The sequence below is a fragment of the Mastigoproctus giganteus genome, chromosome 10, assembly GCF_048544385.1.
Source record: "Mastigoproctus giganteus isolate SK-2022 chromosome 10, ASM4854438v1, whole genome shotgun sequence".
Taxonomy (NCBI): domain Eukaryota; kingdom Metazoa; phylum Arthropoda; class Arachnida; order Uropygi; family Thelyphonidae; genus Mastigoproctus; species Mastigoproctus giganteus.
The window spans coordinates 79,915,571-79,939,808 of record NC_143584.1 but is presented as its reverse complement, the minus strand read 5'-3'; the positions used below and the strand labels follow the sequence as shown (position 1 = coordinate 79,939,808).

Below are 24,238 nucleotides of genomic sequence, written 5' to 3'. Positions count from 1 at the left end.
GCCGATTTACACTGTAGAAAAATGTTAAAATATTCTTTTTATTTCATATAAAAACGTTCCTGGATAAGCTATCAAATTGTTTATCTAATTTTACTTATTATAGTACAAAATCCATATCGATGTACGAGTACGCAAATATGGAATATTTTGGTTTTAGGTTTGCCAAAAGGCAGTCTTCAGAAACCAGTCTCAAGCTATCTGTTTGTAAGAATTTTAACTAAAATAAATAGTCCAAGAAGAAGTTGAATTTTAAATTATAACTTCAGTTCCAAGAATAAGCTCAGGTGATATTTGATCAGTACGGCCATTCTCCAAACAAATTGGATCTTCTGAATGTAGATGAGTCGGGGAACCACCCTTAAGAACTATTAAGATTACTCGTGCGGCCAGTAAGTTCCCCCACCTCCCTTTTTTATAAAGGTATAAAGCATGTTCATTCACTTTCTTCCGCGTTTATTAACTTCTATAAGAGCCGGAGAGAACCCAAGGACTTCAGACCATTGGCCATCTGTGGGTATCGTTGAGAGGTAAACTATGGTACATCGCTGAAGCAGTAATTAGGTCTAGGTACTTTTTAGTTACCCAAAAAATCTTTAATATCATCGTACTCAAGATGAATAACTCAAGGAGGGGTCCTGTTGGGACCCTAGTGAAGAACTCTCCTTCCACACTGACCTGTGCTTTACGTGGGACGCAAGCCTGATTTTTGGAGGGCACTTTAATAGTATGAAGGCCAAGACTTACGCAGCTATGTGGGCAGTTAGGCCGGGGCTAGAGGGGAAGGGAATAAGAAACTCCGAACTATTGATACAAAACATTTAAAGATGCCGCATTCATATCCAACTCGATGCTTCTATTCCACTCACAATCTAGAGATCAATTCTTCACTCCAACCTCGGCCTAATTCCACGGAAAATACTAATTATTGTAAATATTCACCTGCTAGCAAATCTCATGGGATTGTAGACTCAACCTCGATTCCAAGTATCATTAGGCGCCCAAACATGGCGGTCTGAGAACAACCTGGCACGAAGTTGGACTTCTATCAATTTAGCATGTCTTAAAAATATGTTCTCATCTAATACAGTTGGTTTCTCTCTTCTTTGAAGAATATTAATTATTATTACGACTACTACTCTTATATCAATTTATTTATCAAACAATTTCACCATCGAACAGCCTTTGGTAGGAGTTCTACGTAACATCGAGATGTAATAATTTAGCATAACCCGAATTATAACTTACTTATTCATAGTTCCAGAGATGGATAGGTAAAGTTATATTGGTGTCATATCAATAAGATAAAGCTAATTTACAATTCGCAAGTAAGTTCAGAATAGATCGTGGCGAGTACAGATTTGGTTTAAACACACTACCACATCATAAGTGTCTTGGATGGTAAATTTTCTCACCTTTTTTCAGATGGTCGGCTTTAGCGTGCGATTTCGTGATACAAACGCATATATAATCAGGCAGTTTATAAATGGGTAAATGGAACAAGACTTGTACTCTGTACGCTTTGTACAGAGTACAAGTCTTTTTCGAAGTCATTTGATTTCATTCCACAGGGAATGGAATCAAATGACTTCGAAACATCGAAATATGGTCTATCGCATACTACTAAGTGCCAACTGGTTCTTTAAACTAAAGGACTGCTGACCAACCCTCCTTGGGCAAAAGCAATCACATGTGATATTTTCTCTTTGGTGGTACTTAATGCCAAAACGCCTTTGTGGGTAAGTTGAATTTTCCAGAATTCACTCAGCTTCTGAAGTTTTCTTGTTGAGGCTTGGAACAGTTGTCAGTTATTACTAATAATGGAATAAACTTTTGTCACCACACGAGGGTTATGAACTTGCGATTAGTACGAAGTTCGGAAGAGTTGTGGTCAATGCATATATTAAACAACGGGGACAAAATAAACACCTATCGCATGTCCGTTGGGTGGGGGAGTTTTGGGTTCCGCGGGGTGCTTGTAGACGTCTAGATTGTATTATGTGCGATGTATTTACTGTTTAAGAATTTGGGATTCTCTTTGGACTCTCCGGCGCTTCAGACATCAAGTACTACACACATTGTAATTGCTTGTTTCATTGCCTGATCCTTTTTCCACGACTATGATCAATTCTTGAAACTCTTGGATGTGAATTTTCCAGTATGGTAGGTGCTGCTTCGATACTGATAGCTTCCTTGAAGGATTCACTATCATTCAACATTAAGAATTTGTTAAACTACATCAGTAGACCACTTTACCGCTGTAACTTAACCCTTAAACAGGTTTCGGTTGGCGTCATTATACTGTATTTGGAAATTTCTTGTGGTCTGTTAACAAGTTGTCTGTTTGGAGAATGAAAACGCCCACTTTTCTAGGAGAGACTGTGCAAACCTTTGGTCAAGATCGATAAACCGGATTACAGAGAGCATAAAAGGCCATGAAAATTCCTCAAATAGAAATGGGACCAGAACACAGGTCTTTTGAGCACGATATGAGGATGCGAACTACTGTGCTAATCTCAAGGGCGCACGTTATACTTCAAGACCATGCATATACAACATCTTAGATTTTCTTGCAGCGAAATGGTAAGAGAATATACCTAGATTTTCTCTCAGCAAGAGATAATCTACAAAGATTGTTGATTACTACTATATTGGGTTAGCATATAAGGCCATATTGTGCAGTGCAAATTTATTGCGAGTATATAATAACCATCACGACTGAGGGGCAGGATTTAAGAATTCATTCACCATCGACGAGATTTGAACCAAGACTTCTTCGAGCGAGTGGCAAGTAGCGAACTCAATATCACAGAGGACTTTGAAATGAGGCTTTCAGTGAAAATGGAGAGTCATTTCTTCACTAACGTCGGACTTCCCATTTTTTAATCTTTCAAGGACATTTCTTTGTAATTTCTATTCCGGAAGGCTATATGGAAAAGAAGTCTACTTTTTTTTTGCCTGAATACGTTGTTTTCCTGTTTTTTAAAGATTAAAGACAAAATACAAAATATCAAAGCAACTGAAAGGTGAAAAAAGTGACAGAAAATAGAAGGAAAAAAGCAGAATGGGAAAAAGAGTCGGTTAAATGAAAGATATATAAATTAAAGAAGTGGAAGAGAAAAGATAAAGGCAGAAAAGAAAGAGAAAAAAACAAAGAAAAAGAGACTGGAAGACAGATACAGACATCAGCCCATAAACTTGACTATGAAAAAAATTACTACGAAGACAAAACAAGAAAAATTAGCTTCAACTTGGAAAATAAGAAGAAATGACAACTGGGATATAGAAAAAGCAGACGAGTGAAACAAAAAATTAAGAGAAAGATAAGAAAGAAAGGCAGGCAGGCGCTAGCGATTATAGAAGGAAAAACACCTTTTGTTAAGAATGTATATCATTAAGTTTGAGAGGAAATAATCGTTTTAACGAATAAAAACCCTGCATTTATCTTCTTAAAAATTCAATCATCAAATAAAAGACAATAAGAGACATTATTTTGATAATAACAAGCGGCATCTTAGATTCGCATCACCTCTGCCCTTCAGTATTCATAATTGAGTCAGTGTTAAACATATTTGTAAGGATTTCGTCAGAAATTTTCGTCGATTAACATTTAAATAAAATTTAGGGCCTTTCGGATATTTCTGGTGGCAAACACTTTAATGGGAGGCAGTAAACACCACACGCTGATACATTTCCATCACCTTTTTCACCCGCTTTGTGATGAATCGTGTCATTTGGATGAGAGAGCCGGCAAAGTCGTAGCTGTCCGACAGAGTGGTCGTGAGAGATGCATTTGAGCGAAGTGTAAATCGTGCCAGCCAATGGATGCATCGAGGGCGTTCGTGTCATGCCTCTTCTAAATATCACAAGGGCTAATATAGTTACGTCGCAAGTATCCGGCCCCACCATGAATACAAGACACCTAATATATCTCTACAAAGTAGGTCACCTTCAGAATGCTCACTCTTAACGACTCTGCATCACTGATCAATGCTTTCGTCAAACTTTTTGTCTCTTCATTTCAGTCATTCGCATCCCACCACGGTCTTTTTTTTTTTACCCAAAACTCTTTTTCTTGTTTATCACAACCTTTTTTTTCGGCGCTTCAAGTAAATGTTAATATTTATCGCCACATCTCTCTGATGTTAATTTTGTCTCTTTGCATTCTACTATAAAACATTTCTTTATTTTATTCTATCTTCCACCATTAATGCATCATTTTGTTTGCGTCATCTTTGAATTTAATTTAAAGAGACTTCCTGTATTTCATTTCGGTTAGTCCCTTTTCTTTTAATTGTTGGATGTTTAGCCTTTCGTATTATCGCTCATTTCTAACCCATCTACGATCCTGACAGATTCATTAGTCCAACTAATACACAGGGTCACTCTAAGCCTCTTTAAAACTATCTTTAGGATTCGTTAAATTCAGCCTCTTTGAAGTTATGTCCGCCATCTTTCATGGACTTGGGTAAACGATCCTTAGGTAGTCAGAGACTGTGTTTTTCATCTGTTCTGTACCATACCAGCATGTTACAGCTTGGTATGATAATTGTGGAAATGCCATCAGTTGGATCAAATTAGGAAGGAATCTCGTACAGCTTATCGTATAAATATGGTGGATGAGCAAACTATTCTATTTGATGAGGATCAGTGCAACAGTAAAGTCCACATCTTAATGGAGTCCTTGAGTGGACCTTCCCCAGTAGAAGACTATAACAAACTTGGAAAATTCACTAATGCTTCCTAATCACAGGAATCTTGTATTAAGGTACAAGAATCCTTGAAATTGTTGACACCTTTCTAATGGAAAAATATTTCATTCGATTTTGTGATGAACAAGCATTATTGTTTGGAGAAGTGTACGTATCCACAGGACATATGCATGCGATTGAAAAACTCAAGGTAACTCACTTGGAAAATCCATCTATTTATAAAGACAAACATCCTCGCTCCACCGAAGCTCATTCGATTGGGAAACCTCACTAAGCTATCAACCCCGTACAGATCCCTACACTTATGGATGAAAAACCGGGAATAACTCATTGAAAACCGATCTCCACTCGGGTTGGATAACTCTAACCCAGATTGGAGAGGCCTTCTTAAAAACCAGGAGAAAAACTATAGACATGTTTTGCAGAACCCGCCTGGTTCCTCTTGCAACCAGGCTGGTTAAGATGTAGGCCGATATGTAGGCCAATGTAGGCCGATATTGCATCAGCACCCAATCTTTATATATTGTTTGTGATATTTTTCCTCCTTGTTCTCCCTTTCGGTACTATTTCAAGTTTCCTTCTGTTTCTGCATCGTCTTCTCATTGTTCCCAATTTGAATTACGCCCACCTTCATCCCTCTCTCTTTCTCTCCAGGTGAAAAGCCCTCCACGTGTCTTCCTCCACTTCACACGATATCCACGAACACCACAGAAGAGGAAGGTCTTTTCTATGGCTTCGCGAAGGGAGGAAGGAAGAGAAAATCGGAGAGGAAAGAGGGACAGTAGCCAGTCCAAGAAGCGTGTCACACGAAAGAATGTCCCGCTGATAACACAAGCAGTTATGCTGCCCCCGATTACGAGACGTGAGCGCTTCCTTTTTGTCTGTATGCACTTCCTGTAATTCTGGCTTCGTCGCCGTTATCGGTGTTGTAGTTAGGTTGCATGAAAACATAATGGTTTCCATTTACAAAGGCGATGCTAATTATAACATAATTAATTAGCGCACGGAAAGTCGTAATCGGGGGTTTAATTACAGGGGCTGCATAGTTTAGCGGGTGATTAATTTAATTGCACTTTTAACGACAGAAGAGTAGCAGCAGCAACTAATAGAGCGTGCGCTTCTTACGTCAACAGTAGGTTTCACACAACACGGGGCCATTACGTCATTACCGTTGCTGCAGTCCCTCAAACAATGACTGTTATTACTGACAAATCACTGGTCGCTACAAAACATTGCTTTCTAATGGATCCTACTTTTTGTGTGTGCGCCCTAAAACGCGCACACACACACACACACAATTCGATATCTAACTGGTGGCAAATAGCTTCTGATTGGTTAACGCCCAATAATAGGCTAACCTGTTATTGTTGGTTAACTACTCTTTGTAATATGTTATTTATTATATTTTAATTTACATCAGGGACAGGTCTTTGGGCATCACCTTTGTGGAGTACACGCTATTTGCATGTTGTCTTTAGTCTAAGTTACGATTCCGAATTCATATCGTGCTGGTCGAACATCAGGACATGCTTGATGGAGAATTATCCCTCCAGAGCATGTTGAAGGAATCCAACATGCTCTGGAGGGACTTCGTATGGGTTCTAGATAGGAAAGTAGGGATCTGTGTGTAGATGGTCGAGTGAGGATTTCCATTCTGTGGGTGACGAGCTTTTCTAGAGTGAGGATGATAGTCTTTATATGTAGAATTTGCCAGGGCATCCATTCAATGGAATAATGAACGAATTTCCTAGGGAATGGTTTAGCCAATGGAAGAGCCAACATTCCACTCTTAGGAAATATTGGAGGTAGACACCAATATCATAGAATCATATTGATCTACTAGGAATACACACTTGAATGTATTGAGTGATGAGTGAAGGATCAGAGTTTCCTCCCTGGTTCTCCACAGCGACTGACTCCAGGGTTTCCGTTTCGCAAAGGCTAAGTGCGGTCCAAAGGTCAACTGCTTATTCCGAACTGTTCTCAAGTCGAGATGTTGGACTTTTCTGATGTTCTTTTCCCTTAGGAAGACTGCGATGTTCTTATTCAGCCCTTTCTTTGTAAAAGTGATCCTCGTTGCCTTTTAGGACCAATTCAATACTTCTGATGAATTTGAGCAGAACTACGATCTGCAGGGTGGCCTCCCTAGAGGCCTAAGCCTCACTTACATAGTCCTTAAAGTAGACAAACACCGAGGTCATCTGCATAGGAAATGAATTCCATATGAAGGGATATAGAGGTCAGGTGGGACAGCAAAAACGAAAGGAGGACACTACTCCACTCTAGGAATCCCTATTTCTGATAGATCCATAGCAGGTCGCCCCATCTGATTTGCCTGTTGGTTGGCGATGTACTAAAGATATCGAAAAGTTATGTAAAATATTCTGGAGAATTTAGTCCTCAACCACCGTCATGGCCTGCGTCCAAAACGGTAGTCGAGGAGGTGGTTAAGTATAGCTTTCTCGAAGAGTTTTAACATATGACACCCTGTGTTCGTTAACTGATTTTCCATCCGTGATCCTAGGGACTGTTCTTATGATGTAGTAGTTCTATATATTAGAAATAATAGGACTAGAATTTTGTTGAAGGCCTATAGTAGGAGTGTTTCAGTGAATTAGAGTCAGCAGACTTTTAAGATGAACAAGGGAATCCTTCTGGACCTGTTGTCCCTTATTTGGGAGGTCGTTTATTGCTAGGACTAGTTCCTGTTTGTTGTGGATTATGGTGGAAAGTGGGGGAAGAGAGTTATGATTAGTAGGGAAGGAGTCCTTGTGAAGACCTTGAAAAGTTTTTTTTAGATCCAGTTGAGAGCCTGGGCCGAGCAAGCATTCCTTGGTGGAGGTGCGAGGAAGAATTCTTTTTGACGGGATCGGCTTTTCGTAGATGACGATGTGGTATAATTGAGTCTTAGAAACAAAGCTAGCCTAGTTTATTTATACCTGATTCTGTTTTCTAATTCTTTGCTCTGAATGCTGGTGATGATTGTTAACTTCAGTTAACGTCTTATAATTAGCGTTAACGCATTCATATCTAGTATTTAACCTTAATGGATTACCCTAACATATTTAACACGAGGTTAATCATTAAATGAGTCAATTAAGTTATCACAGGATGAAATGTAATATGTTAACTTAATTAAAACTCCTGTTGGGTTAACTACGTTTAAGAGTTAATTGATTAAATAAGTTAACCGACGTTACCTGTACTTTTCATTTCTTTATCGAAATCATCGAACGAGTTTCGCCCATTGTAATTTTTAACTACGGTCCCCGCTTATTTCCCCTCCATCTTATCCTCTATCTTCAGTCTTTTGCACTCGCGATTTCTCCCCATCGCTCTTTCATTACTTTTGCTCGAAAACACCTTAATATTCAGCGTTGCAAGGGATTGGAAAGACTTATATTAAAGAACATGGCCGATGCCGTCTGTTGTAATATCCCCTTGCGGATCCTTCATAAAATACGACTTTTTCCCGAGAGCAAGATGACTTTATTTGGTTATTAATGACGGAGGAATGTCTTATCGTTCCCAGGTTACAGAATGAGCACGAAGAAACTGATAACATATAAACATTAAGGCGCACTGTTCTGAAGCTGGTGATGGTCCATGATTAGATTTGAATGCCCATTAAGAGTACCGAATTTCATATTGGGATTCTGTTTTTAGCTTTATTTGATTTGTTTCCAGCACTGCAATATCAAATCTGGACAAGCTACAAGGCTGGAGAGTACAATGAACTATTAACATCTTTCCATCCCTCCTTTGGCCGCGTTATAAATAAATACCATTAGCTCCCAACCAACTCTTGAAATGATACGAATTTATCGTACCAACAGAACAAGCTACGTATTTATTATTATTTAATTATTCTTTAGCTTTCGCGAGCTACATATTTATTATTATTTAATTATTATTTGGTTTTATGAAGATTTCGTTGACGCCGATTGGATCTGTGTCCAGCGATTCTGGGTGCCCATCTTCCCAAGCGACCATGCGCGTGAAATAAAGATCCAGGCTGCTCAGTTAATTCGAATTAGCAAAGTTAGGATTCGAGAAGTGAATTTTTCTTATCCTAGTATGTGCTCAGTCCCTTGCTGAGGTTATGTACTCCATAATGCATTGCACTCTGCAAATACTAAGCACTAAGAACGTTGCTAAGATTTTTACTGATAAGAATACTTCTGGATTGTGAAGCTATGATTTTATAATGCAGTGAAAGCAATACTGGAAGAGGTTTAGAGAGAGAGAGATCCGAGAAACATAAGATATTCGTAGTATACATAAACTTGATTCGAAGGTAGATAAGGAAGCTAAATTTCGTGCTCAGTATATGAAAACAAGGTCAGTATTAAATCATAACAAAATGTAAGGGAAATTAAACTGTAGGGAAATTAAATTTAAAAAGTGAAAAAGAAGTTGTTATACTAGAACTATGTTTCTATCGATGGTAATACAGTATAGAGAAAAACGGTAACAGATTCTGAGTAGTTTTCCAATTCTTTGGTTAATTATTGTAAATCGTTAAAGTTTCAATGGTAGATACAAATCACGTTTCTTTCATACTCGAATAATTAATAAAAGATTATTCTTAAGATTACTCGCAAGACTATTCTCAAGATTACTTGCAAGATTATTCCTCATTTCTCAAAATTACTTGCAAGATTATTTTCAACATTATATTCAAGATTACTCAAGATTATTCCTCATTATTCTCAAGATTACCCTCAGGATTACTCTCAAGGTAATTCTCAAGATTACTCTCAAGATTATTGCTCATTATTCTCAAGATTACTCTCTAGTTTACTTTCAAGATTACTCTCTAGTTTACTTTCAAGATTATTCTCAAGATTACACTAGATTATTCTCAAGATTACTCTGAAGGTTATTCCTCATTATTCTCAAGATTACACTGAAAGTTATTCCTCATTATCCTCAAGATTATCCTGAAGGTTATTCCTCATTATTCTCAAGATTACTCTAGATTATTTTCAAGAATATTTCTCATTATTCTGAAGGTTATTCCTCATTATTCTGAAGGTTATTCCTCATTATTCTGAAGGTTACTCTCAAGATTATTATTTCTGATTATTATTTCTCATTATTCTTAAGATTACTCTCTAGATTATTCTCAAGGTTACTTTCTAGATTATTTTCAAGACTATTTCTCATTATTCTGAAGATATTATTTCATTATTCTGAAGATATTATTTCATTATTCTGAAGATTACTCTCAAGATTATTATTTCTCATTATTCTCAAGATTACTCTCTAGATTACTCTCAAGATTATTCTCAATGTTACTCTAAGATTATTCTCAATAAAAGACAGTTTATTATATGATACGGAAAATTAGTCTAAATGGTGCATTTTTGCTTTTCTTACTTAACCTATTAGTATCTTAAAGTATATATTGCCACTTATGATTAGACGAATACAGATCATCTTTAGGCTAAGAACAGAGCCCGTGCAGGACCTCGTCTTATCCGAAATGTGTTATCAATTGCAGTCGGTTAAATCTCCTGCATAAATGTTTTAATGTAATTAGTATTTCAGCACGGCTCCTTTATTAATGAATTATTTTAGTAATTATTAATACTTTTATTAATTCAGTTCAATGTTCTTATCTTTATTATATATTTTAAATATTTTATACGATTTTGCTACTTTTAATTATGATTTGTATTCTTCTGTTGCGCGAATTGAGTTAACTAAATTGTAAGGTTCATCACGCGATGTAATTGGGATTTAAATAATGTTTTCTATGGAATTATAAAGGAAATAAATATGACTGTTTAGCAGGAAGTAGTTTGACAATGAAGAGAACTAATTTAACACAGCTGGCATAGAAATGCTTCAAACAGTTTGAACAGGACATACGCTCACTACAGATATAATATCACACAGAAAAATTAATACAAAGTCCTTGAACGTTGTCAGAATTTCTACAAATACTACACAAAAGCATCGAAAAGTAGATTACAGTAAGTTCTGATATACAGAAGATTCGAGTGATGCTGTCTACAGGACTTAGGTATGGATAAAAAACATCAATTGCTAATCGGATGCCAGCATCGATACGTTCAAAAACATCAGATGGCACAGATGCGAAAACTGGAAGACTGCAATATGCAAAGACTACGTTCAAACCTAGTGGGAATCAGAGATGACAAAGTGCCGTGTTTGCAGACAGTGGTAAGGGTTTGTTGCTTTCATTTAGCTGAAATCATGCGTCATCCGATTATGATCACTCAGGATATCTTGGAGAATGATGCACTGCCATATCAAAGAATGGAGTTAATCTTTATTTTTCACAATTTGGGAATTCCCTTGGGATAAATTTGTTGGTTCATCTCTTGTTGCAGTTAGGGTGTCCTGGAGAGTCCTCTGTTCGGAGTAAGAAATCATGACTAATATGTTAGTGGTCGACGAGACTTCCTCTCTTCGTGACTGTCTTCAGTTGGTCTTCCAGTTTCAATTTTCCTGTTTTATTTGACGTTTGCTTCTGACAGACAATGTGGACTCTGCTTTTTTGTTGAATGGTATAATTTTGCAGCTCTCAGGTTGTGGCTGCTTCGTTTCCTGGTATTCCAAATGTGCCTCTCCAAAAGAGTTTAATATTTCGGTTTTCTGTGTTTATACATCTTATGTTAAAAGTTTAATTTGAAGAGGGGTTGGTTGATAGTTCTTGTTGTTCTCATGTTGAACAGCTTTAACAGTAAAAAGAAAGGGTGCATCATTCCAGTTTATTGGAATGGTCAAAAGACTATTAGATCTGCAGTATGTATACATCATTCTTCTGGGAGTTTTTATGACATTGTGATTGTTGGAAGACTATGCTATTCATGAGGTTTTATGGTTTGGGGCCATGGTCTGTATGTGTTGGTATATACCAACTTCACCATGGACGAAACCTTATTTAGGGAATGGGCGAACAGTACCTTCGGAATCTCTCCAGATCCTAATTTAAAGTATAACTCTCTCGCACCAGACAATATCAGTTGGCTGGTAAATTACATGAATAACATGACTCCTTCCGGATCCAATCTTGATATCAGACCTCTACTAACAGAAATCACCATAACCAAAGAAAATGTAATTCAGGCATTAAATAGTCTCCCAAATAAATCCACTTCTGGCCCCGATATGTTCCCCCCTCTTCATCATGAAAGTAAGCAGTCCATTCATCATCGAGGTCTTGCTACACATATTTAGAGAAACCCTACACACTGGAATTATCCCTGAAATATGGAAACATTATATTGTAAAACCCGTGCCTAAAGTCAAACATCTGAAAGACAAGAAGGATTATCGTCCCATCTCTATCAGCTGCAATTTACTAAAATTGTTCGAGAAGACTCTGCTGCCAATTCTTGTTATGCATTTTTTCCATAAAAGACCACCATATTTACACACTGTGATTCCAAAGAGATCAACTGTGACTAATCTAATGGACACCCTATTTCGGATCCAATCGACTCTGAACGCCAAAGAACAGGTTGATGTAGTATTTTTAGACATTAAATCTGCTTTCGATAATGTCTCAATCAATTCCTTGATGACAATACTTGAAAGGCATTTCAGAATACAGGGAGGCCTATTAAAAGTCATTGTTTCCATTCTCAAACAAAGGCATTTGAGAGTAGAACATAGAACCTTCCAATCGAACCACGTCGTCTACAGAGGAGTCCCCCAAGGTGGCGTCCTTTCCGCACTATTTTTTGCTGCCGCTTTGGACCCCTTCCTCTCTACGCATCCTGACTGCAGCTCTTACGCAGATGACATAAAACTCTTCATCTCGTCAAAACACGGTGACAAATCTGACGCAATCACCGGCCATGCCACTGCCCTAATAGAAGAACTTGACCATTATCTTAAGAATATTGGCATATCCATAAATCCGACCAAGTCAGCACAAATATCTTTCACCAACTTGAAGAAGATGATGAACATAGACATCTACATCAATGGTATTAGAGTCCAAAAGGTTTCTCATCACACTGATCTAGGGCTCACCTGGGATGAAGGCCTGACCTTCCAACAGCACTTTGCCAACACTAAAGCAAAAACTCTGTCAGCAATGTGGGCGATAAGACAGGAACTTACTGGAGTAAACAACCAAAAACTTGCCACTCACTACATACAAACATGTCTTGTTCCGATTCCCATGTATGCCTCGACGATCTGGTCCTCTGCTTCCCTCACTAACGTCAAAAAATTCATGGGTATCGAGTACTGGATTTTAAGGTGGTTGAACCGTGTTAATGGCCACCCTTTCACCATCTCGAGATCAATCATGTATGCTAACCTTGGTTGCACCCCTTGGAATCAGTTGCTCATTACAGGAAATCTGCGTAATCTCTGTCAACTCCTCACCGATCGCTTTGACGCTCCAAATGTCCATAATCTTGTTGCAGGCCCTAGGCTTTCCCGCGTCCTTTGCAATAGTTCATGGATTCCCCTAAGAAGCTTATTACAGAATTTAACTATGCTTAGAAGATGTTTTCCGTCTAACATCCTCCAAACGTACAACACCCTGAAGATTGATCCCCACAAGTTCTGTGATGAGAAAGCGTACAGATCTGAGAAGATACAGGACATGTACCACCACATAAAACTGTAGATGTTTCCTGGTTATCTCCTTCAGGATGGAATCTCCCATCAACTCTACTTTGCTGAAGAATTAATTTGTTTTAAATCATTGTTTTGTATGTATATGTATTGGCTGTATATGCATATATTAGGACGCGTATGTGTTTATATGTCTCAACTTTTTGCTCGTGTCACTGTATATATATTTGTATCTGCTTTATTTGCTCACTTTAGATGTTATTTTGTTGGAATATAGAAACTAATGTTGAATTGAAGTTCCCAGTCTTCTTTTCCGTAGTCATATTCTAGTGCCCATAATCTGGGTTTCATTTAGTAGGTTGTGCCTATTGTAAGGATTACCTCAGCATTGATCTCTCTCTCTCTCTCTCTCTCTCTCTCAATCCATTCAAAGTCTTAAACACCTCAATGAGATCTCTTCGCAGGTTCTCACACTACAACCAACTCGTTGGATAGATGTTTAAGGATAATCAGCCACATGATGAAGTTAATGTTTAGTTCCGTGATGTGTTCTTGAAGGTGAAGTTTTCGTCTAATAGGAGACTAAGGAATTTCGCACTCTGTTTAATGAGTATTCTAAGGCAGTCGAGGTTAGTTCAGGATCAGGATGAGGCTCCCGTTTTCTGCAAAAAAATGTTCTATTTTTTGTTGAAATACTAAATCCATTAAATGTGTCCCGTTTACAATTCTATTAATTTGAGATAAGTGATCAGTAATACCATTGATTTTGATGGCAGATAATGTTGCGCGTAAGACAGATCGCTGGATGGTCCCTCCCTCTTGGCTGTAGATTTTACAGAAGGATCTTCTACATGCAACAAAATGCAGGTCTTTTCAGTGACCAACTCAGCTTGGACTTTTCTATTTGTGTGTCAACGAATATTTTTCATTTATGTGGGAGACAGAACTTTGCAAACGCCTCAGAAATCTTAAATAGAGTTTCCGTTCCCCAATGATTTTAATACAGTCCTTTCTAGCAGGCTCGCCTTACTATTTTTGAGGTGTAATTAGTGATGGCAAATTATACAAGAAAGCAACCTTATCCAGGATCAGAAAGAGGACCCTAACACTTCACATATCATCTACTCATCCCTTCTAACAAATTGTCTAATTTTTTCCTTGTATTTATTCAAACTACCCATTTCAACAACACCAGATGGACGTTTGTCCCAGAAATCAACCACCGCTGGCTGAAGGCAAAAATTCCGAACATTTATTCTGCAACCATCCTTCCTCATTTGAATTTACGCTCCCTCATGTGTACAGATCGAACAAGAGGAAGAATGTTAAGGGCATTGAGCTTACTCAATCCATTCAAAGCCTTAAACATCTCATTCAAATCTCTTCACAGGTGCTTAGTCTTGAGGCGCTGCAATTTGCACAACTGAAGTCTTTACTGATAAGAGTACCTTTTGTTTCCTTCACCAGTCTCATTGCCCTTCTCTGCATCCTTCCTAAAATGAGGCCTGTATGCAGTACTCAAGATGCGGTCTAACCGTTGCCTTGTACAATGAGATAATCACATCCTTTAAGCATGAACCATGATAAGCAACGTTACCAAGTTGCTCATATATAAAAGTAATATGCAGTAAATATAAAAAAAAGCTCTTCTTATGAGGGCAGTGACTCAAACAGCGTTTTTGACGGAACGTGCAAAAGGACAGTATCTTGCTGTCACTCATGCCTATGATTCCACTAAACAGCATGAATGGATAGAGCCAATGGTCATTTCCGAGCATACCTTTTTATATAAAAATACTTTTCATAGTTAACGGGATTAACGATCCTCATCACCGCTTTCTAAAAATCTTTTTATCACTTAATATAGTTTACTTTCTCTTGAAATCGTTAACTGAGCTCTTTGCTTGTATATATCAATAGAAAATCGAGATAAATCTCAGGATAGTATCTCAGTGTTCATGCCATCAATTTCTTTAATATCCCAAGCCCTATAAAATTTTAAATTCGTTCTTAAACATGCATTCAGTTATCATACATGGTTCATTTATTAATTTAACCATGCTTTCAGTGATTATTTTTAAATTAATAAGACGCACTTTATTTAAATAAAGAGCAGTGGTGTACCCGGAGGAAAATAGAACGTACATCATCCTAAGGAGGAGGAGGAGGAGAGTAACTCTCAGTTCTACGCATTTAATGTAATTCAGTTATCGAGACGGTGTTCTTACGAATTTAAAAATTCCCAGAATTCGCAGTATTGTTATTCAGTAATCAAGCGTCCATTTTATTTCTCTGAGGGCCGTACACTCCAAATTTTATACGCTTTTTAAAGAGTTTTAAAGAGAAAGGGAAGTTTGCAAGAGAAGTCGGTGGGTTTTCCTGTTTTCTCAATGATAGGTAAAAATTCACTCGCCCTTTTCGTTAAGGAAAGCGCCGTTCAGTCTTCGAGAGGATTCTAAAACTAATGAGAAGATTTTTTTCTCCTCGGTCTGCTATACTTGGCGTAGTAATGAAGTTTACCGGTTTGGAATGAAACTTCATTTCCTCCTGGCGAGCTTCATTTTGCTTATCAATGTTTTTCCCCTCTCTCTTTCTATCGATTGTTGCTCGCTCAGCTGTTTCGACAGCAAGGGGGTCTAATGAGATATCCGAAAAGTCGAAAATTGCGAAATATCTCAGTTTTAACGTACCCGATCGACGAACCCTAGTGTATGTGCGTGAGTGCGCGCGCACACACACACACACTTCCTTATCATGATCGGACCTAGACAACGTAAAGGGGATTTCTGCTCATTAACTCCCTGCGCATGTGTGATGCTTGTAATGAGTAGCAGGAAAAATCTTTGCTTAGGTTACACATAATTGCTGTCTAGTTCTTGCATCTGCAGTACGATTGTATGACGTTTTCGGAAGTCAGTTTAATGCGAGTTAAGAATTATTTATTTTTAGAATATTTATTGCATTATAGAGATTTTGTACATTATTCTAAATACACTGTATACGGTGCACATCTTAAGTAAGTTTTCATTTGATCCCTGCACATGTCGCTTTCCTGCAACATACATATGCATTGCGGGAAAGCAACAATGCTCACGCCCATAGAGAAACCATTGGAGATTTTTAGACATAATCTACCTGGTTTTTACACTAATACTCAACTAACACAATGCATAGATATTTAATATGGAAATAATTTCTTATTCATGCTTCTTTCAGTGATTTAAGATGTGCTTCTTTTATTATTATCTTACACGATCATTGGTACATTCAGTTTCTTGTTGGCAGTACCCTCTTAGTCCACCCATCTTGCTATCAGAATTAAATTGAGGATGAATTATTTCTTTATAGCTGGAAGGGGTAAAAATCTCTTTCTGAAGAAATCGCCTCCCCCCCTAAACCGATGATTCAACGAGTTTTCCCCCAGAAAAATGCACGAATTGTAATTAGAGAAATAACAAAGTAGCGAGAGGTATGCACGATAGCACGTGCAAGTTACATTTTTACCCGCTTTGCATGAGGGGGCAGAAAGAAGAAGGCAGCGATGTACGTTCATAAACAGCTTAAGGGAAGAGTGCATTTGAGCAAAGATTTAAATTTTAAAAACATTTGGAAGTCTCAGAGGTCGACTAATGCTCGTGAAATTTATGCTTTTTTTTTTCATTTTAAGAGACGTGGAAGGTTATTTTCTTGTTTTTTTAATGTTTTGATTACAATTATATTTCAACATCCCATTTATTGTCAATATCGTACGATTACCGAAAGCTATCAGATTCTCTGGTAAATTTCTTTGATTTTCGGAATGAAAACGCGAATTTCTATGAGCAGGGGGAAGAGAAGAGCAAGCAACCCTCACAAAAAGACACCAACTGGGTCATGGGGGGAAAATAGTCCCCCCAGTATTTTGAGCCCTTAATAATTGTGGATGCGTGGATAAAGTCTAATTCTCGTGGTTATTTCCACCACCATCACATCGTACTCGACCTTTATCAGTTCTCTACTGGACGATGGCCTCCCCCTGGGTTATCCACTCTTGTCGATCTCTAGCTTTTCTATTCCACAAGTGTGCGCACTGCATTTCTATCTCATCGCTCCATCATGGTACTGGCTTTCTCCGTCCTCGTATACCACTTGGGGTCCATTCGGTTGTTTTTTTAGTCTATCTGTTACTTCCATTTATTTTCTTTAATCTTGTCTCCGATACCTGTAATCCTTGTTTGGTAACTTATCCACCCGAGAGCCCACTTTGGCTGCCATACGCAGTGTTAGTCGGCCTTACACCTTTTCTCCTCAAACAAAGTAGTAGTTCCCCTTTAGGGAAATTTCATGTCTGTTAAACGCATTCCATTCTGCTGATATTAGTGATGACACTTCTTTGTCCATATTGCGAGTTTTCATCTCTTTTTCTTAATACGTTTATAAATTAACTATTTCTAGCTGCTTTTGATTTATTTCTATCTGTTTTTGCTTGTAAAATGTTTACTGTATATCACTTTTGATTTACTCACATTAATTTTGTGATAACGACCAACCAACTCGAAGATACGACCAATAATTTGTTGCTCATATTTTTGAGTTGATTTCAAGTGATGATGCTATCAACACAATATCATCAATTCTTACGTTACGTGTTCTCCATCCATGTTTAGACTCTTACCTTCACTATTCAAGCGTTAAACTGTGCTCGAATGTTGTGGAGAGTAACTTCGGAAATGGAGTTCCCCCCATCTCTTGTAATCTTTCCATTTCTTTGCGGTTTTCTTTAAACTTTATGATTGTTTCATTCTTTCAAACATTTGATAATATTTTGATAGTATTTTGGTGTAAGCCCAATCAATTCCTATTTGTTTAAGAGCAGTTAACATTATATTTATGTTGATAGACTAGAATTATTTTTCAAAGTCTCTAAAGATGAAACTTAAAGATGCGCGATATTCCTTTGTTTTATCTAGAATCTGATTTAGTGTTTGCAAATGATCCACTGCAGATCGTCACTTGCTCTAAACTCTGCCTGGTCCCTTGGTACTTCTGCCAATTCGGTATCTCCAAGTTACTTCTTGAAGAATGAAAGATGTTGTCTGGTTTCTTATCTTCTTAAATGATATCGATGGGGAATACAGGGAAAGTTTTCAAAGTTTGCTGGTGGTTTAAAGGGTTGGAGGCACAATACATCCTGGATCTGATGGTTATCCATGAACTCCAGGCTGTATTGCTTCAAAAGATTTGGAGCGACTTCAACATGGTCAGAAAAATAGCAGCTAAAGTTTAATACTACCTAATCCAGAGTAGGGTGAACTTGGAGAACAGAAACTCAGGAATAGTTTACAGATTAGGGGGAACGGAATTAAGACTCAATTGATGAGAAAGATTTGGAAATTATGATACAAAAGACATGGGTTGTAAGTAGCAACAAGAAAGCCAAATGGTTTTTATGATTTATCTTATAGTGCAAGTAGAGAAGAGGTCATTATCCTTCTCTATAAATCGATGATCCGACCAAATTTGGAATATCGTACCTGGGTCTGAAGGCCACATCTAAAGAAAGATGTAGAACTTCTGGAGAAGATGCAAAGATGGACGAGAATTCATGAAGAGTGCTAAGCATTATCCTTATGAGGAACGGCTGGAAAGATGGTATCTGCAGAGCTTAGCAACTAGACACCTTGGACGTGGAGTTGAGTGAAGTGTATAAGACCCTGAGGGAGTTAGTAAAACGAATGATGAAGGAATATTCTTACTGGTAAGCGAGACAAGAACCAAAGGGTACAATTTAATATCCAAGGCAGCAACGCAGACTTAAACTCATGAAGCTTGCCTTTGGGCAACGTGTTATGGAACGTTGGAAAGTTTTCTGCAAGGATGATCGCAGTGGAGAGTTCAGAAAAATTCAAGGAAGAATTGCATAGACACTCTTTGACGTTGGGAATAATATGACGATACCTTTTTTCCTGCAGATGCAGAATAAATTCGCTTTGTCTCATTACTATTAATTTTAATACTAATACTAAAACATCTAATTCAAAGTGCGTGTGTTTTTCTTGTATCTTGCCTTTTCAAGTCAGGAAATTGGAAATAATAACTATTACTTAATATTACATTGCAGATGAATTTTAATTTCAATAGAAAATTACTAATTTCATTAATTAAACATTTCTTTCCATCTCTTTAAAGGTTAAATAATTAAAAGCTATTATATATCTCATTATTTACGTTCTGCAATAATCAGAAACAATTTTCTCTTCTTCTAAACCATTTAATTTAAATTTCAATGGGATATTAATTACCCAAAGTAATATCCCGACCTCTCCTTCCCCTCTTTTAACCTCATAAAAAAATCCCTTTGTCGCCATCAAGAACAAAAGTGGAAAAAGAAAAGCATCGTGAGACCGCATCCTTTCTGCATCTTACCACTATAAGGTTGATAGGAAGAGGCACCTAATTAACTAAGTATTCCAATCACGAGGATGGACTTATCATGTAGACAGAAACGACTTTAGTTGTCCCCTTTTTTTCCCTCATTTTCTCCACGAAGCAATAAAGTAAAAGAAGAAAAAAAAATAAACCAAACAAAAAACCATCACACTCTGATTACTTACACAATTAGAAATCACAGTCCCGAACGCGAGACTTTGATAGACCAAAGCCACCTACTTATTCCATCGGATTTCCGTTCTTTTGTAGTCTCAAAAACCCCCTTTTGTTACAGGACGATAATCAGAGCACAGAAAAAAAGGCTTCGGAAATCTTTACCAGGGCAAAAAAAGTCCCTAAACACAAAGGAGAACAGCGTGGAGGAAAAAGAAGCCCATTCGATGCTAATTCTTTTGTTTTAACTTGCGTACCACTTATTGAAATCTTCAACAGGTTAGCTGATTATAAAATTATACTTTATACGAACCCTACCCCTCATCAACGATGATAAATACGCCGAATCAAAATCCTCTGTGGTTTACGAAACCAAAATGACCGCTAGACGTGGCGCTCTTTTTAATGTTAAATCAGTGATTAACAGCTTAAGTGATTCTAGTAAAATATAAGATTTTTAAATTAAGTTGTTGCTGCTGCCAAGGTTGGCGCCAGATCAGTAGCGATGGCTTATTCGGTTGTATAAGTAGCGTTAATAATGTGTGTTTAAATTATTCATCTTAAACTTCGGAAACCGGGGAAGGAAGTCTACAAGAAACTTACTAACGCTGCTAAAGCTTCCTGTAATTTCTCTTATTTCGTTGGGAATACGTTAAATGGAAACCATTACCATAGAATAATAATTGCTCCAGTTTTTATAAATCGTTTAAGAGAGAGAAAGAGAAAAAAAGCTTTTTGGCCGAAACGAATAATCTGAAACATTCTACAACAAAGTTTTCTTTGATCGGCCACCGATTTTAATTGGAAAATCAATCAATAATCCTAAATATTATCGTATTGATCTCATGAGGATGGAAAGTTGGGCAATTTGTTTATATTTCTTACACTTCAAGCGCACAGAGTCTGCGATGTTCAAAGATACTGAGGGAGGGAGGAATATTAGATACTGAAGGATACCATCTCTTTATGGGCAAACAAGAATCCTTAATATAGTCTTAAATGGATCTTTATCGAAGTTTAGCAAGAATTCTTTTAATGGAGAAATTTCTTCCCATCTACAGGCGTATAAATCTCGTCGTGTGCTGACTGAATCTGTGTTGGCGTGCAACTTTCATCAGTTAATACAGTATCTGTACAGCCATCTACAATTAATGTTTCCGTTAATCTTCGACGGTATTAGGACTGCCTGATATTCCAGGCAGGGTGGTTTATTTTATCAAAAAGTTAAAGACATTTCATCCTCATCTTAAACAGTCCACGAGTGCAACAGATAAAAATCTCTTGAACATCAACGCTCGATTAGTTTGACCTGATCTGCTAAAACAACCGGTAGCGTGGGCCGTTAATAATACTCATTGGAACTGATCAATTTTAATCCAAGAAGATATTCGACACATGGCATTCCTCAATTATCTACAGTCCAGGACGATATTAGATAGATCTAATCAGCCTAATAGCGATGGATATTTTAAGATGGAATACATTAATATAGAAGAAGAGATATAGTTGTCTGTGGACCAGCTTCGATTAACTGGAGTACCTGGAAAAAAACGCTTACGACCGCTATAAGAGGTCCCCTTTTGATGGTGAATTTCACCTTTTCCTGCGAACATTTTATGTTAATGCTTTTAAACTCTCACAACTATAATTATAGATGTCTATGTAATAATAAATTCCAGTTTAAATAAGTTGAGCCTGGGAGGATTAATCATTGTTTCCTTGGTGAATCAGAGTTCTGATTGCCTTATATTAGCAGAAGCCATCCTGTATACAGGATCAAAAGATGTGATAAAGTCATTTATGATTAGTGGTTATTATTCTTCATTTAAAGCAATAAATAGTGGTTCGAACCTATCAGAGTCATATCGATGTCTCTGCCTCAATGGCAGTGAATTCATTTCCTTTGGGTTGTTTTTATAGCTATGGTTTTTAGGAGTTTCTCTGTTCCTGTTTTTGATCATCTCTTCAGACGATTTATATCCTACATAGCATCGTTTATTAACATACAAATATAACGCGCATTTCTTCAAACGAATGTGCGTTGTTGAAGGTTGGGTAATATTTTTATTTATAAATGAAATCAATTAGTCGGCTTTTCAAAGGGATGCTCTATTCCTGCATTTAAGAATTTGACTTTGTAGGTATCTCAAAGTATTAAACAGGTTGATCTTTCCAGAAAAATGTAACAAGCACTGTTGCTTGCCCCTTTTTTATGTTATTGTCTGTCTTTTTACAGGTTACATCCAGGACCTTCTCCCGGCCACCACCACCATCATCGAGAGGGATCCATACCTGTACGATGACAAGAGGTACGACGATGGCTTCGATAAGGAGCTGGACCTGAGCAACAGGAACAGCCACCATCATGCCCCCGACTTTCTCATCCAGAGTTCGGACCCAGGGGACTACATGGGTGGCTCGGAGAGTCGGAGCAACGACTCTGTGTGCAGCCACCTCGCCGAACCCGCGTTGAGTCTGGGAGCTCGAAGCGATGCCGGTAGTCCAGGTCCTCAGATGCACGTCTTCTCGAACGGGGTGACAGTGAGCTACACGTACGACGCCTTCTTCATCAGCGACGGTCGATCCCGCCGGCGGAACGCGCTGGGCATCCCGGAACGTGAGCGTCCCCGCTACACTTGTTCGGAGTGCGGCAAGCACTACGCCACTTCGTCCAACCTGTCCCGCCACAAACAGACCCACCGCAGTCCGGACTCGCAGCAGGCTAAGAAGTGCAACACATGCGGCAAGGTGTACGTCAGCATGCCGGCCCTGGCCATGCACGTGCTCACGCACAACCTCAGCCACAAGTGCAACGTGTGCGGTAAAGCGTTCTCCAGGCCGTGGCTCCTCCAAGGTCACATGCGTTCCCACACGGGAGAGAAGCCGTTCGGGTGCGCTCACTGCGGCAAGGCCTTCGCCGATCGCTCCAACCTGCGTGCGCACATGCAGACCCACTCGGCCTTCAAGCACTTCCGCTGCCAGCGTTGTAATAAGTCTTTCGCCCTCAAGTCGTACCTGAACAAGCACTACGAGTCCTCGTGTTTCAAAGAACCTTCCGTGTCGCAGACGGAGACCGAGCAATAACGATGCAGGCTCAGTGCCAGAGTGGTTTTCCGACATTTGGGTAGCCAAGATTCGCGGACGGATGGTGTGCGCAAGCTTTGGATCCCCCCATCTCCGCTCTTCTGTTTGTCTCCCCTTCTCAACACGTTTATTGCGTTGCCCGAGGTTTGTTCCCCTTAGCGAGGCAAAGGATCTCGAACTGGTTCCAAGGAAGAGTGCGTTTCGCTGACTACCGAAGAAAATTGAGAATATTTATCCCCCAGCCCATCTCCTCTGACCTCCCCTTACCCCGATTAGAGCAAGGACTGTGTACATAGGTAGCTGATCTTTGACAGGTAAAGACACCGGACTATAAAGACCTCTATTTTCTCAATGCTTTGTGGAATGTAGATGGTCGGCAGATAATGTGGACAGTTATACACTACTGTACAGTTTATTGGCCGGATAAAGCCGGGTGTTGGTGCAATAATCTAGCAGTATAGATTTTCAGTGATGCACTACCTTCCACAAATCGAATTCTGCAGCATCGAATATCCTACCGCTGTATTTACATCTCCCCTGCCCTTCAAACAACGTCCCTTAGCTACGAAAGCACACTAAACAGTTCAAAGAAACCATAATACATATTAAGAGAAGAAAAAAACACGAAGTTTCAACATTGGTATGCGACTTAAATGAGGAAATCTAAAACAAAAACTGAAGAAATTCTTGAGAATTATATTTTACTTAAAATTTAAGTCGGATTAATCGACTATTAGTTTACAATAATCGTTAGAATTGGTTTATTTTAATGTTTTGGTGATGAATAATTTCTCACTTGAATTTCCGTCCAAATAGAAGCTTCTATTAAAACGGGACTCGATCTTCAGTGCATTGGCAGTAAACTTGTACACAAGTCGCATATAATTGTACAATATTTTGCTGGAGTGTCCAATATTTGCAGAATTGAAGCGACTGGATGCTCGCTTGGATCTAATAAAAATCACCAATTGTTAACAGGATGACAATAACTTGATGGTAGAGTACTGTACCACTGTTTAGCTGAACTTGGCTATTGGTCACTGATGATATAGCTCGAGGAAACTTTGAAATAAGAATGATTATCTTATTTGTTATTGTTATTGAGTGGAAATAAAGAGTCCAGGGAGTCGTATTATCCAATTGGACAATAGTTAAACAGATATTTCGAGTCCATTTAGAAGTTAATCTTGTATTTGAACGAACAATACCTAACATTGCAATGCAACCGATATTAGTTGTCAGTATTCAAAGTAATAAGCAACGGAGAAGGCAGAATCATACTGCAATGATCTAAG

At 38.3% G+C, this 24,238-nt stretch overlaps 1 protein-coding gene across 2 annotated transcripts in view; it reads left to right on the top strand.

Annotated features, from left to right (window-relative positions):
• The window catches only part of LOC150079111 (uncharacterized), a 52,239-nt gene extending 29,213 nt beyond the window's left edge, over positions 1 to 23,026 (top strand). For both annotated transcript variants that reach the window (XM_090382777.1, XM_090382776.1), the window contains one exon: positions 22,096 to 23,026. In XM_090382777.1, the coding sequence (XP_090238903.1) occupies positions 22,096 to 22,943 (848 nt within the window). In that variant the 3' untranslated portion in view covers positions 22,944 to 23,026. The remainder of the gene's footprint in view (positions 1 to 22,095) is intronic.
• Positions 23,027 to 24,238: the final 1,212 nt, after the last annotated feature.